Source organism: Oncorhynchus keta, chromosome 21, assembly GCF_023373465.1.
Source record: "Oncorhynchus keta strain PuntledgeMale-10-30-2019 chromosome 21, Oket_V2, whole genome shotgun sequence".
NCBI lineage: Eukaryota > Metazoa > Chordata > Actinopteri > Salmoniformes > Salmonidae > Oncorhynchus > Oncorhynchus keta.
Window position 1 is genome coordinate 41,460,059 of NC_068441.1, and position 14,453 is coordinate 41,474,511.

Consider the following 14,453-nt stretch of genomic DNA (forward strand, 5'->3'; position numbering starts at 1 on the left):
AAGAGTCTCTCCATGTGCTACCATTTGAAATTATGGTGTAATATACAACGCACTACTGAAATATTTGGGCTGTGAATTAGAGTATATTCCACTCATGAATTCCACTCGTGAATTTGAATTTGAAAATCATCAACACTGTAAGTTGATGATTTTAGCTTGATACCATAGCAGTTACAGTAACAAGTCACATATAAAAGTTGATCTTCTGCAATGTTATATGAGGCAGAAATGGCAGGTACTGTAGCCCTTGGCTCCCTGAAATGGTGTATTGCTAGTTACCGGCGGTGGCAGGTAGCTTAGCGGTTGAGAGCGTTGGGCCAGTAATTGAAGGATGCTGGTTTGAATCCCAGAGGTGACTTGGTGAAAAATGTGCCCTTGAGCAAGGCACTTAAGCCAAATTGCTCCTGTGGGTTCAAAGGAAGGACAGAAGGCATTACAAGTGTTATTATAACTGTTGTCCTGAGTTTTGAAAAAATACCACTTACATCTGAAAAATGTGCCAAAGTGATAGAAAAATGCTGTAATTCTCCCTGACAGCACATAAAGACATTTTCCATGGTGACAAATGAGAGAGAGAAAAAGAGGGTGTGATCATGTGGGGTTCATACATATACACATACAGTACATTTGTATGTTGCAGTTTGTGTGTGTGTGTGTGTGTGTGTGTGTGTGTGTGTGTGTGTGTGTGTGTGTGTGTGTGTGTGTGTGTGTGTGTGTGTGTGTGTGTGTGTGTGTGTGTGTGTGTGTGTGTGTGTGTCTGGAATGTGGAGGGTGTGGTTGGAATGTGGAGTTTTGATTGATTGAACTAAGTATAGAAGAGAGTGAATATGCTTCAGGCCAGTACCTGTCTATTAAGACTGATGGTTTAACGATCCAAACACCTTTTAAGGGGATAGTAAATGTTTGTTTGGATAGAAACCCATAGCTTATTAAGCAATTGCCCAATCAAGTGTGTGTAGGCTCTATTCTCATTGTCACATACCTTGCAATTCTAAAAGGAAGAAAAGGAGAAAATATTGACTGTGTCTTAAAGTTGGATCCATGTATAAATTCTTCTTATAAAAAACCTGCAAAGCATTGTGCACACTCTAAGTATCTGCATGGATACATTCTTCTTACTCATATTATTATCTATTCTGACGCCTAGTCATGTTATGTGCAGTGCCTTCAGAAAGTATTCACAACCCATGAATTTTTCCACATTTTGTTGTGCTACAAAGTGGGATTAAAATGGATTTAATTGTATTTTTTGGTCAACATTTATGAAAATGTATGAAAAATAAAACGCTAATATATCTTCATTATAGGATGCCATCTTTCCAACAAGTCAGTTTGTCAAATTTCTGCCCTGACAGAGCTGCCCATGTCAACTGGAAGTGCTGTTATTGCGACGCGGAAACGTCTAGGAGCCACAACGGCTCTAGCCGGGCCTGTGTCCAAGGGCCCCCCACCTCGTGGCAAAACATTTTAGTGCCCCCACTCTTGATGGCAGAGAGAAAATTCTAAGTTTTAATGTTAATTTACTGCAATTATACATATTTTGTCGTGGGGCGGAGATAACATTTTGCAATTTTATAACAAATGTATTGCAATTGTACTCATTTTGCCATGGGGCAGAGAGATATACATTTTTCAGTTTTAAAGCACATTTCCTACCATTCTACACATTTTGCCATTACTTATGCCATGTTAATATGATATCTGAGTGAGAATGACTAATACTGCGTCCCCAATTGGTATTTGGCCATGATTACTACAAGTATAGTTGGCTAGACTAACTAGACTAGACTAGACCATCCAAACATGTACATTGCAAATTGTCAGCTAACTGAGGGACTGTTGTTTTTCTCTTGTTTTTTTTTTTTTTTCAAAATCACATCTGGTGTACTATTCTTACTCTCAATAGTGAGTTCCCTTTTTGGGAGGACAGGGGCCCCCTAAGTCACCGCTTATGTTGGTTATTCCTGGAGCCGGCCCTGCATATACACATTTCATACATTTCCCTTTTGTTGGGGTTTGGCATAAGGATAACAGCATCCTCTCATCAAATGACTCAATGGAAGAAATATGTCACACATCACATACACATTAAGAGGTTGTTTGTTCTCCTAGTGCTTTAATGGGTCTCTGAGCAAGCAGAGAGAAAAACATCTGCTACAATGGCACCTGCTGGTGACTCAGGTGTGGACAGACAAATGAGATGAATAGCATCCATTGACAGTGAACGAGATCACACAAGTAGGCCAAATAGACATAAGGGGTCGACTTTCAGGGTCCTTTCAGGAATACATAACCCTTCACATTTACCACTTTAAACCGGACCATTTGTGGGTAGGAAAATTAGGTTACAGTTAGACTGCCTGTGATTCCAGGTGGATCTAATTAGCCTGTTTGAAAGGTCACTGTTTGGCAGGTAAATTATGTACTAACCTGGATAGAAAAGTCAAATGAATGTGGAAGGCTGAAAAGTAGGTTGTGGAAGCACAAATCTGTTACAGAAAGAATAGACAAATTCCATGGTCGCCTGTGATGGCGAAGTCTCCTCATTCATCTCCTCGGGTGACAGTGTAATCCATGTCTCTGCTGGTGCCTTTGCTGCCTCCCAGGGTGATGCTGGAATCCACATCTCTGCTGGTGCCTTTGCTGCCTCCCAGGGTGATGCTGGAATCCACATCTCTGCTGGTGCCTTTGCTGCCTCCCAGGGTGATGCTGGAATCCACATCTCTGCTGGTGCCTTTGCTGCCTCCCAGGCTGATGCTGGCATCCACGTCTCTGCTGGTAGAGACCTGGATACCATTGGTGGCTCCCAGGATGATACTGCCAGGCAGGTCAAAACTGTGGCCTACATGGCTGTTCTCATGGCCACTGATGTAAGTTCTGCTGCTCTTGCATCCGCCTATTGAGCCCCGGACGTAGCTAATGGTGTGACTGCTCTCCAGGGGGTAAGAGTTGTAGTTCATTGCTGGAAGTGGAAATGAACATTTCGGGTCATTGAAGTGAACATATACTCGTGTTATTTATTTATCTCAGTTATTTGACCAGTGTGATGTACAATAAGTACTAAGCATTAAGTGAAACAGAATAGCTGTGGAGTGAGAGGACATTCACTTACAAGAAGACTGTTTGGAGATGCTGACCGACTTGATTCCAGTCACCAGCCTGGGTAAAGAAGTGGAGAGTAAAGAGAAGGGATCATAGAAGTAGAAGGAATAGAACAGGCTTGGAAGCTCTAACCCTGAAGCTCTAACCCTGAAACTCTAACCCAGACGCTCTAACCCAGACGCTCTAACCCAGAAGCTCTAACCCAGAAGCTCTAACCCAGAAGCTCTAACCCAGAAGCTCTAACCCTGAAGCTCTAACCCTGAAGCTCTAACCCAGAAGCTCTAACCCAGAAGCTCTAACCCAGAAGCTCTAACCCAGAAGCTCTAACCCAGATGCTCTAACCCTGAAGCTCTAACCCAGAAGCCCTAACCCTGAAACTCTAACCCTGAAACTCTAACCCTGAAGCTCTAACCCTGAAGCTCTAACCCATAAGCTCTAACCCAGAAGCTCTAACCCTGAAGCTCTAACCCAGAAGCTCTAACCCAGAAGCTCTAACCGTGGCAATTTGACTGGTAGTGGTAGACTCATGGATACACCAATTTGTCTTATGTCAGATTGTGTCACTCCTACGTGACGCTCGTCGCTCGACCAATCTTTTATGTAGGACGTTGAACACAATTTAAAAAATCAAGATTTTGCTCATCTGCCTAACACTAGTTCCTGATTTCAAAAATCCCTCCACTCTCGGTATCTATGACACACTGGCTACTGCGGCAAACCATGCTCCAGCTAGCAGCCTAGTGCAAGCTTGTTTATGGTAGATAGTTTGCCAGCTTGTTGATAAAGTTGTAAGTCACCAAATCAGCATTTATCTGATTCCGACAGCTGGCACTGTGCCTCACTACTTTGTAACATTTGGCCAAAGTGTTAACGGCGCAGAGAGTAATGAGCTGTGTTGTAGAACTCAGCACACTAATCACGGCATAACTAATCACTCCTTGCCATCCAGGACCTCTATATCAGGCTGTATCAGAGGAAGGCCCAACATTTTTCAGAAAAACTGCCAAAGACTCCAGCCACCCAGGCCATGGACTGTTCACTCTGCTACCGTCCATCGGCTCTCAGACTAACAGACTCCGAGACAGCTTCTACCCCCAAGCCATAAGACTGCTAAATAGCCAGACTGCTAAATAGTCAATTAATGGTACCCAAATTATCTGCACTGACTCTATCTTGCGCTGACCCTATGCACACTCACTAGACTCTACAGTATATACACACCGTATACACACTCATTCACACACACTACATTGACACTCCCACATAAAACCCACACATATTCACATACACTACATAAACACACACTCATAACACACACAAGCATACCAACGCAACACAAACACACATACTTACACACACACACTTTTACACTCAACAGTTGCTGTAGCAACTCTGTTCTTTATTTTACTCTTATCGTTATTTATCCTGATGCTTAGTCACTTTACCCTGCCTTCATGTACATATCTAGCTCAAACACCTTGTACCTCTGCACATTTGATCTGGTACTGGTACTCCCTGTATATAACTCCATTCTTGTATATTTATTTTATTCCTCTTTTCATTTTATTTAACTAGGCAAGTTGTGTTACTATTTTATTTTTAAACTGCATTGTTAGGAGGGCTCGTAAGCAAGCAATTCACAGTAAGCATTTCAGCATTTTTAGCATCCCTGCCTTTTGTGTCATATGAATTAATTTTGCAAGGAGACACTAGCTAGCTAACACTAGCTAATTTTCACATTTCAAATTTCAACAACAAAACACCTTAATTAACTAGATGTAGAATTGGGTAGTGAAGACTTGCTCATTAAATGAAGCTAACTGATGTGGCTCATGCAATTAAACGTATTTTCAGGGGTGTGTATTCGTGGATGCCAAGGGAAGCCAAGCTTCCCCCAAATATGCACAAAGAAAAAAAGAAAAATACACAAACTAATTTATCTTTCGTCTCTCTGTGTTTCATAAATTGACTTCAATTCACAAGAGTCTTAATGTACCGGAGAAAGAATACAAGTTAATGAAACAGCGCCCCTCTGTCTTAGTATTTGTAGCCCATCTATCTGATGTTGTCTGGTCAAAAAGAGTATGACATTGTTCCAGCCCGTAGCATTGAATCACTCTTTGATTGAATGTAAGGGAAGCCAGTGAGCGTTTGGCCTCCTTTGATAAAAAAATATATATTAAATAATAGCCAATGGTCCTAGCGCACAAAAAAGTGTTAAGGGAAGCCAGTTTGGATTTGGCTTCAAAGCCAAACATAATTGACAGAAAAAAATGGAATTATACCATCATCTTGTTGTGTCCTTGTCATCCGGTGGCTAGTAAAAAATAGTCTCCTTCCTAAATTAGCTATGGATGGAGATAGGGATTTGGACTTGTGGTTTTACTTCAATTCTTTGCACTGGCAAATTATTATAAATGCGATTCTGATCCAACCATAAATGAATACATTGTGCCTCTGGAATGAGAGTTCCACATGTAGCTAGATGTAGTATACTGATGCTTACTAGCTGGCCTGGCGCATCGTTGCCAATGAATGGAAGTTATGCTAGCCAGCAAGCATCTTAGCCAGGTAGCCTAGGCCAACAAAAACTAAAGGTGTATACAGTATGACAGAGTCAGAGACCGTTTAGGCAATATGAAAGAACAGGATGGCATTGGTGTTTCTCTACAAGTTTGGTGAGTCAAAATGTTTTTTCTATTTGCAGACACACACACACAGAGAGAGAGAAATCAGTAGCATTGACAGCCACATCATGTTTAGCTTACGTTGGAATAAATAATTTTGGGTATATTTTAGATGTCACTGTATTTGACTAAGCATAGGGATTACAGTGGCTTGGCTTTTTTCCTATGTTGTTGCCTTACAACCTGGAATTAAAATGGATTTTGGGGGGTTTGTATCATTAGATGTATACAACATGCCTACCACTTTGAAGATTACAAATATTTTTTTATTGTGAAACAAAAAAGACACAAGACAAAAAAACGGAAAACTTGAGTGTGCATAACAATTCACCCCCCCCCCCACACACACACACAAAGTCAATACTTTATAGAGACACTTTTTGCAGCAATTACCACTGCAAGTCTCTTGGGGTATGTCTCTATAAGCTTGGCACATCTAGCCACTGGGATTTCTGCTCATTCTTCAAGGCAAAAACTACTCCAGCTCCTTCAAGTTGGATGGGTTCCGCTGGTGTACAGCAATCTTTTAGTCATACCACAGATTCTCAATTGGATTGAGGTCTGGGCTTTGACTAGGCCATTCCAGGGCATTTCAATGTTTCCCCTTAAACCACTCGTGTTCCTTTGGCAGTGTGCTTAGGGTCATTGTCCTCCTGGAAAGTGAATCTCCATCCTAGTCTCAAATCTCTGGAAGACTGAAACAGGTTTCCATCTGGGTTTTCCCTGTATTTAGCGCTATCCATCATTCCTTCAATTCTGACCAGTTTCCCAGTCCTTGACGATGAAAACATCCCCCAGCATGATACTGTGTGGTGGTACATGCTTCACTGTGGGGATGGTGTTCTCGATGGGATGAGAGGTGTTGGGTTTGCGCCAGACACTGTTTTCCTTGATGGTCAAAAGGCTACATTTTAGTCTCATCTGACCAGAGTACCTTCTTCCATATGTTTGGGGAGTCTCCCACATGCCTTTTGGTGAACATCAAACGTGCTTGTTTATTTTTTTCTTTAAGCAATGGCTTTTTTTCTGGCCAATCTTCCATAAAGCCCAGCTCTGTGGAGTGTACGGCTTTAAGTGGTCCTATGGACAGATACTCCAATCTCCACTGTGGAGCTTTGCAGCTCCTTCAGGGTTATATTTGGGCTCTTTGTTGCCTCTCTGATTAATGCCCTCCTTGCCTGGTCTGTCAGTTTTGGTGGGCGGCCCTCTCTTGGCAGGTTTGTGGTCTCCGTGGGATGTTCAAAGTTTCTAATATTTTTTTATTACCCAACAGTGATCTGTACATCTCCACAACTTTGTCCCTGACCTGTTTGGAGAGCTCATTGGTCTTCATGGTACCGCTTGCTTGCTGGTTCCCCTTACTTAGTGGTGTTGCAGACTCTGGGGCCTTTCAGAGCAGATCATGTGACAGATCATGTGACACTTAGATTGGACATAGGTTGACTCCATTTAACTAATTATGTGACTTCTGAAGGTAATTGGTTGGACCAGATCTTATTTAGGGGCTTCATAGCAAAGGAGGTGAATACATATGCATGCACCACTTTTCAGATTTGTATTTTTTCACATTTTTTAAACAACATATTTTTTTAATTTCACTACACCAATTTTGACTATTTTGTGTATGTCCATTACATGAAATCCAAATAAAAATCCATTTAAATTACAGGCTGTAATGCAAACAAATGGGAAATGCACCAAGGGGGATGAATACTTTTGCAAGGCCCTGTATATGATGTTGAAATGTTGAAGTTGAAATGGTGCTGGAATAGTGGAGGCAGCGCATGTTTTCTTTATGACTTGCGGTATCTCTCTGTGGTTCTAAATCAATAGTTGTTTAGTAGTCCGAAAATGTTCTAAACATTACCTTGCTTGACCATGCTGTAGGTCATGTAACTGTTGTTACTGTCACACCAGCCTTCGCTTTGGCTCCCCCTCCTGTCCAGCTCATGCAATATGTTTTGTGGACTTTGCCAGACAGATCTTGCTTTCCGGTTTTGTAATGAAACAAATGTGTCGTTTAATTTACTCTGCCACATTGTCTCGTCTTAGGCCTATATATCACAGTTGCAAGGCATATGAACTAACAGGTTATAGAGCAAATAACGCAATTATCACAACACAGGTTTTAATATAGTTTTTTTTCCTTGCTTGGATTCCCCACTGATTTTACCCACTACTGTGTATTTTTTGTAATGTCAGTTGAGTTGACTCAACAAATCACAGCACGTATTGAAGGGTAAACTTCTTGCTTTTACTTCCTGGCCTGGGTACACTCAAAATTGCTGCCAGTCCACTCATTATGCCATCATTGACATCATTGACTTGAATGGGGATGTCCATTCTAGTCATTCCTTTCTGTGGAAGGGATATTATCAGTGAGAAAATTAACTCATTGGTCATCATCAAATTCTCCTAATGCTAGAGTCAGGTCATTCAACACAATGTCTTAATGCTCTCATGTGTGAATGCTATCCTCCTTACTTCCTGTGACTACTCACTAATCTAAAAGAACGTTTCATGAAAGCCTAACTCAGATCAGATCTAAGGGAAAGAGGGAAGGCAGCCACTTCATTTGTGCAGGGCTCACGGTTCCTACCTGCTCTCCTCTCCCTCCAGCAGCTTCCTGTAGGTGGCGATCTCAATGTCCAGGGCCAGCTTGACATTCATCAGCTCCTGGTACTGGCGGACTTGCATGGTCGTGTCCTGTTTGGCTCTCTGCAGGGCCACCTTGAGATCGTTGATGCGAAGTCTGGCGTCCTTCACCGCCAGCTCACCGCGCTCCTCTGCCTTAGCAATCTGGTTCTCCAGGTGGGTGCGCTATTGTCAGATAAGTCATATTTTTAGTTGTGTTCCTATTTGTAAATGTTGTTGATCCTACCACTGAATAGGAGAGACAGTCTATCCACGCTAGAGGTCGACCGATTAATCGAAATGGCCGATTTAATTAGGGAAGATTTCAAGCTTTCGTAACAAATCGGAAATCGGTATTTTTGGGCGCCGATTAAAAAAAAAAAACTTTTATACCTTTATTTAACTAGGCAAGTCAGTTAATTAAGAACACATTCTTAATTTCAATGACGGCCTAGGACAGATTTTCACCGTGTCAGCTCGGGGGATACAATCTTGCAACTTTACAGTTAACTAGTCCAGTGCAATAACCACCTGCCTCTCGTTGCACTGCCTGTTACATGAATGCAGTAGAAGCCAAGGTAAGTTGCTAGCTAGCATTAAACTTATCTTTATAAAAATCAATCAATCATAATCACTAGTTAACTGCACATGGTTGATGATATTACTAGTTTATCTAGCGTGTCCTGCATTGCATATAATCGATGCAACGCGGGGTATGATTTAACAAAAGCGTATTTGCGAAAAAAGCACAATCGTTGGACGACTGTACCTAACCATAAACACCAATGCCTTTTTTAAAATCAATACACAGAAGTATATATTTTTAAACCTGCATATTTAGCTAAAAGAAATCCAGGTTAGCAGGCAATATTAACCAGGTGAAATTGTGTCACTTCTCTTGCGTTCATTGCACACAGAGTCAGGGTATATGCAACAGTTTGGGCTGCCTGGCTCATTGCGAACTAATTTGCCAGAATTGTACATAATTATGACATACAATTGAAGGTTGTGCAATGTAACAAGAATATTTAGACTTAGGGATGCCACCCGTTAGATAAAATACAGAACGGTTCCATATTTCACTGAAATAATAAACGTTTTGTTTTCGAAATGATAGTTTCCGGATTCTACCATATTAATGACCAAACGCTCGGATTTCTATGTGTTGTTATGTTATAATTAAGTCTATGATTTGATAGAGCAGTCTGACTGAGCAATGGTAAGCAGCAGCAGGCTTTTAAGCATTCATTCAAACAGCACTTTAGTGCGTTTTTCCAGCAGCTCTTCGCAAGCACAGCGCTGTTTATGACTTCAAGCCTTTCAGCCTAATGGCTGCGCTAATAGCGTTTCAAACGTCACTCGCTCTGAGACTTGGAGTAGCTATTCCCCTTGCTCAGCAAGGGCCGTGGCTTTTGTGGAGCGATGGGTAACGATGCTTCGGGTGTGGCTGTTGTCGATGTGTTCCTGGTTCGAGCCCAGGTAGGGGCGAGGAGAGGGACGGAAGCTATACTGTTACACTGGCAATACTATAGTGCCTATAAGAACATCCAATAGTCAAAGGTATATGAAATACAAATGGTATAGAGAGAAATAGTCCTAGAAATACTATATTAACTACAGCCTAAAACCTCTTACCTTGGAATATTGAAGTCTCATGTTAAAAGGAACCACCAACTTTCATATGTTCTCATGTTCTGAGCAAGGAACTCAAACTTTAGCTTTTTTACATGGCACATATTGCACTTTTACTTTTCCAACACTTTGTTTTTGCATTATTTAAACCAAATTGAACATGTTTCATAGTTTATTTGAGGCTAAATAGATTTTTCATTGATGTATTATATTAAGTGAAGATAAGTGTTCATTCAGTATTGTTGTAATTGTCATTATTACAAATACTTTATTTTTTTGAAATCGTCCGATTAATCGGTATCGGCTTTTTTGGTCCTCCAATAATCGGTAACGGTATCGGGCCTTGAAAAATAATAATAATCTATCTATAATCCACGCTAGGGGTGTTAGATAAAATGGCACTTCTGTTACATATTGACTGAGAGGCATGCAGTATGAGACACTCACCTGACCCTTCATCATGTCAATTTCAGACTGATATCTCATGATTTTACGGTTCATATCTGCGATCTCTGCCTGAGTGTTTTTCAGGTCGTCCCCATACTTTCTGGCTGACACCTGCATCTGTTCATACTGTTACAGAGACAACACATAGAGACATAACAAAACAGTGAAGTCCATGTAATTTAGCTAGCAGATACCTGAGATGGTAGAAATAGCCTTTGTTACCACAATTGCTATGGTAATCGAGAGAGGTTTCACAATGTATAGTTATAATGAAGTAGTGGAGGTGAGCTAGTCATGACCTCGCTCAGTGACATTATCCTCCCCCAGAGATCCTCCCTGGGGTAACTGTCACCCCAAACTATAGAACTTGAGATTTTATGGTTACGGTGGTTGTTCTAGTATCCACATTAGGAAATCACGTAAGCATTCGACATCATAGGGTGCTGGTGGGAGGAGCTTTAGGAGGATTTTTTTTTATTTTATTTCACCTTTATTTAACCAGGTAGGCAAGTTGAGAACAAGTTCTCATTTACAATTGCGACCTGGCCAAGATAAAGCAAAGCAGTTCGACAGATACAACGACACAGAGTTACACATGGAGTAAAACAAACATACAGTCAATAATACAGTATAAACAAGTCTATATACAATGTGAGCAAATTAGGTGAGAAGGGAGGTAAAGGCAAAAAAGGCCATGGTGGCAAAGTAAATACAATATAGCAAGTAAAACACTGGAATGGTAGTTTTGCAAGGGAAGAATGTGCAAAGTAGAAATAAAAATAATGGGGTGCAAAGGAGCAAAATAAATAAATAAATTAAATACAGTTGGGAAAGAGGTAGTTGTTTGGGCTAAATTATAGGTGGGCTATGTACAGGTGCAGTAATCTGTAAGATGCTCTGACAGTTGGTGCTTAAAGCTAGTGAGGGAGATAAGTGTTTCCAGTTTCAGAGATTTTTGTAGTTCGTTCCAGTCATTGGCAGCAGAGAACTGGAAGGAGAGGCAGCCAAAGAAAGAATTGGTTTTGGGGGTGACTAGAGAGATATACCTGCTGGAGCGTGTGCTACAGGTGGGAGATGCTATGGTGACCAGCGAGCTGAGCTAAGGGGGGACTTTACCTAGCAGGGTCTTGTAGATGACATGGAGCCAGTGGGTTTGGCGACGAGTATGAAGCGAGGGCCAGCCAACGAGAGCGTACAGGTCGCAATGGTGGGTAGTATATGGGGCTTTGGTGACAAAACGGATTGCACTGTGATAGACTGCATCCAATTTGTTGAGTAGGGTATTGGAGGCTATTTTGTAGTTTACAAAGGCATGAGGTGTTCTGGAGGGCCTCACGGGGGAAAGGGCTTACCTTCTGTGTGTTCCAAGTCTCGGATGGGCTCATTGCAATGCTTGAATGAAATTAGTGGAACAGAGTCAAGTATGTGGTTTCCATATGTTTGATGTGTTTGATACAGGTCAAATTATTCCATTCCAGCCCTTACAGTGAGCCCATCCCCCTATAACTCCTCCCACCAGCCTCCTCTAATGGACATCCATTCTCAGTGATATGCAAGTATGGACATAGGAGCACAGCCAATATTACATTTCGGAAAGTTTACAAAGGCATGAGGTGTTCTGGGGGCCTCACGGGGGAAAGGGCTTACCTTCTGTGTGTACCAAGTCTCGGCCTCAGCTCTGCTGCGGTTGGCGATGTCCTCGTACTGGGCGCGCACTTCAGCGACAATGGAGTCCATGTCCAGGTTACGGCTGTTGTCCATCTCTACCACCACAGAGGTGTCCTTGATCTGGCCCTGCAGCTCACGCAGCTCCTGAAGAACCAAGAGAGGATGAAGAGAAACCTTTAGATTTCATCCGGCATCTACTCTTCACTCAATTGATTCCAAATCCAATGGAATCGACAGCATAGGCTAATACTTCAAATGTTTTCTGTCAGTCTCTCCCATTGCAGTATGGATGGGAGCATGGTACATTACCATATCATAGATACTCCTGAGGAACTCAATCTCATCAGTGAGACAGTCCAGCTTGGCCTCCAGCTCCATCTTGATCATGTATGCAGAATCTGTATCCTGAGAAAGCAGGACATATCTAGTTTCATGTAGGGCGGCAGGTTGGACCAGTAACCGAGCAAGGCACTTAATCCCAACTGCTCCTGCAAGTAAATGTGCTTTTTTTTTTGTGGTAAAGCAACGATGCACTGCAAGTTATGCATGTAGGGGGGCTTCTAGAATGATTCAGTCTACTGACCTTCTTCAGGAGAACAAAATTGTTTTCAGACTCGTTACGCTTGTTGATCTCATCCTCATACCTGAGAGTGGAGAATAGAGCAAGCCTTTTAATCAAACAAGAAACAAGCTTAAAGCTTAACATCAAATTATGTTTAGGATTAAAGATTTTAATTCATTCAAAAATAAAGCTTCTTGAAATCATAATACTGTATTTGAGACCCAGATTTGAAAGTAGCGCCACTTTCCCAAATTAGCATGCGAATGCTAATGCTAATGCTGCCTGCCTGTTTGGCCCTGTCCGGGGGTATCGTCGGATGGGGCCACAGTGTCTACCGACCCCTCCTGTCTCAGCCTCCAGTATTTATGCTGCAGTAGTTTATGTGTCAGGGGGCTAGGGTCAGTCTGTTATATCTGGAGTATTTCTCCTGTCTTATCCGGTGTCCTGTGTGAATTTAAGTATTTCTCTCTCTCTCTCTCTCTCTCTCTCTCTCTCTCTCTCTCTCTCTCTCTCTCTCTCTCTCTCTCTCTCTCTCTCTCTCTCTCTCTCTCTCTCTCTCTCTCTCTCTCTCTCTCTCTCTCTCTCTCTCTCTCTCTCTCTCTCGGAGGACCTGAGCCCTAGGACCATACCTCAGGACTACCTGAGATGATGACTCCTTGCTGTCCCCAGTCCACCTGGCCGTGCTGCTGCTCCTGTTTCAACTGTTCTGCCTGCGGCTATGGAACCCTGACCTGTTCACCGGATGTGCGACCTGTCCCAGACCTGCTGTTTTCAACTCTCTAGAGACAGCAGGAGCGGTAGCGATACTCTGAATGATCGGCTATGAAAAGTCAACTGACATTTACTCCTGAGGTGCTGACCTGTTGCACCCTCGACAACCACTGTGATTATTATTGTTTGACCCTGATGGTCATCTGTGAACATTTGAACATCTTGGCCATGTTCTGTTATAATTTCCACCCGGCACAGCCAGATGAGGACTGGCCATCCCTCATAGCCTGGTTCCTCTCTAGGTTTCTTCCTAGGTTCCGGCCATCTAGGGAGTTTTTCCTAGCCACCGTGCTTCTACACCTGCATTGCTTGCTGTTTGGGGTTTTAGGCTGGGTTTCTGTACAGCACTTTGTGACATCAGCTGATGTAAGAAGGGCTTTATAAATACATTTATTTTGATGAATGATAATGACCTTTTCAGGGCAAATGAACCCTCCTAGTTAAACATTTCTAATATGAAGAAAGTACTCACTTGGTTTTGAAGTTCTCCACCAGACCCTTCATGTTGTGCAGGTCCGACTCCAATCTCATCTTCTCGTTGCCCAGGCCGTCCAGCTGTCTGCGCAGGTTGGAGATGTAGGCCTCAAACATGGCGTCGATGTTGGAGCGGGTGGTGGTCTGGTCCTGCAGGAGGCTCCACTTGGTCTCCAGCATCTTGTTCTGCTGCTCCAAGAAACGCACCTGCAGGGACAAAAGGGAAATGGTCAGTGCCATTGACTGAAATGAATGAATGAATGAATGAATGAATGAATGAATGAATGAATGAAGGAAGGAAGGAAGGAAGGAAGGAAGGAAGGAAGGAAGGAAGGAAGGAAGGAAGGAAGGAAGGAAGGAAGGAAGGAAGGGTGATGTGTGGATAGTTCTTCCAACAACAACTTGCCATGTGGCTCTGTTTTCAGAGGATAGTTTTTTTTTAGTTTACGATACTTTTACACAATATTGTAATCATG

The 14,453-nt window shown here is 42.3% G+C and overlaps 1 protein-coding gene across 1 annotated transcript; it reads right to left on the minus strand.

Annotated features, from left to right (window-relative positions):
• Positions 1-2,096: 2,096 nt before the first annotated feature.
• Positions 2,097-14,217, minus strand: LOC118399707 (intermediate filament protein ON3-like). The gene is made up of 8 exons (XM_052474575.1): positions 13,976-14,217; positions 12,754-12,814; positions 12,480-12,575; positions 12,150-12,314; positions 10,503-10,628; positions 8,389-8,609; positions 3,113-3,159; positions 2,097-2,962 (listed from the first exon to the last, which is right to left on the minus strand). The coding sequence occupies exons 1-8, from the start codon at positions 14,215-14,217 to the stop codon at positions 2,544-2,546; spliced, it is 1,377 nt and encodes a 458-aa protein (XP_052330535.1). The 3' UTR covers positions 2,097-2,543.
• Positions 14,218-14,453: the final 236 nt, after the last annotated feature.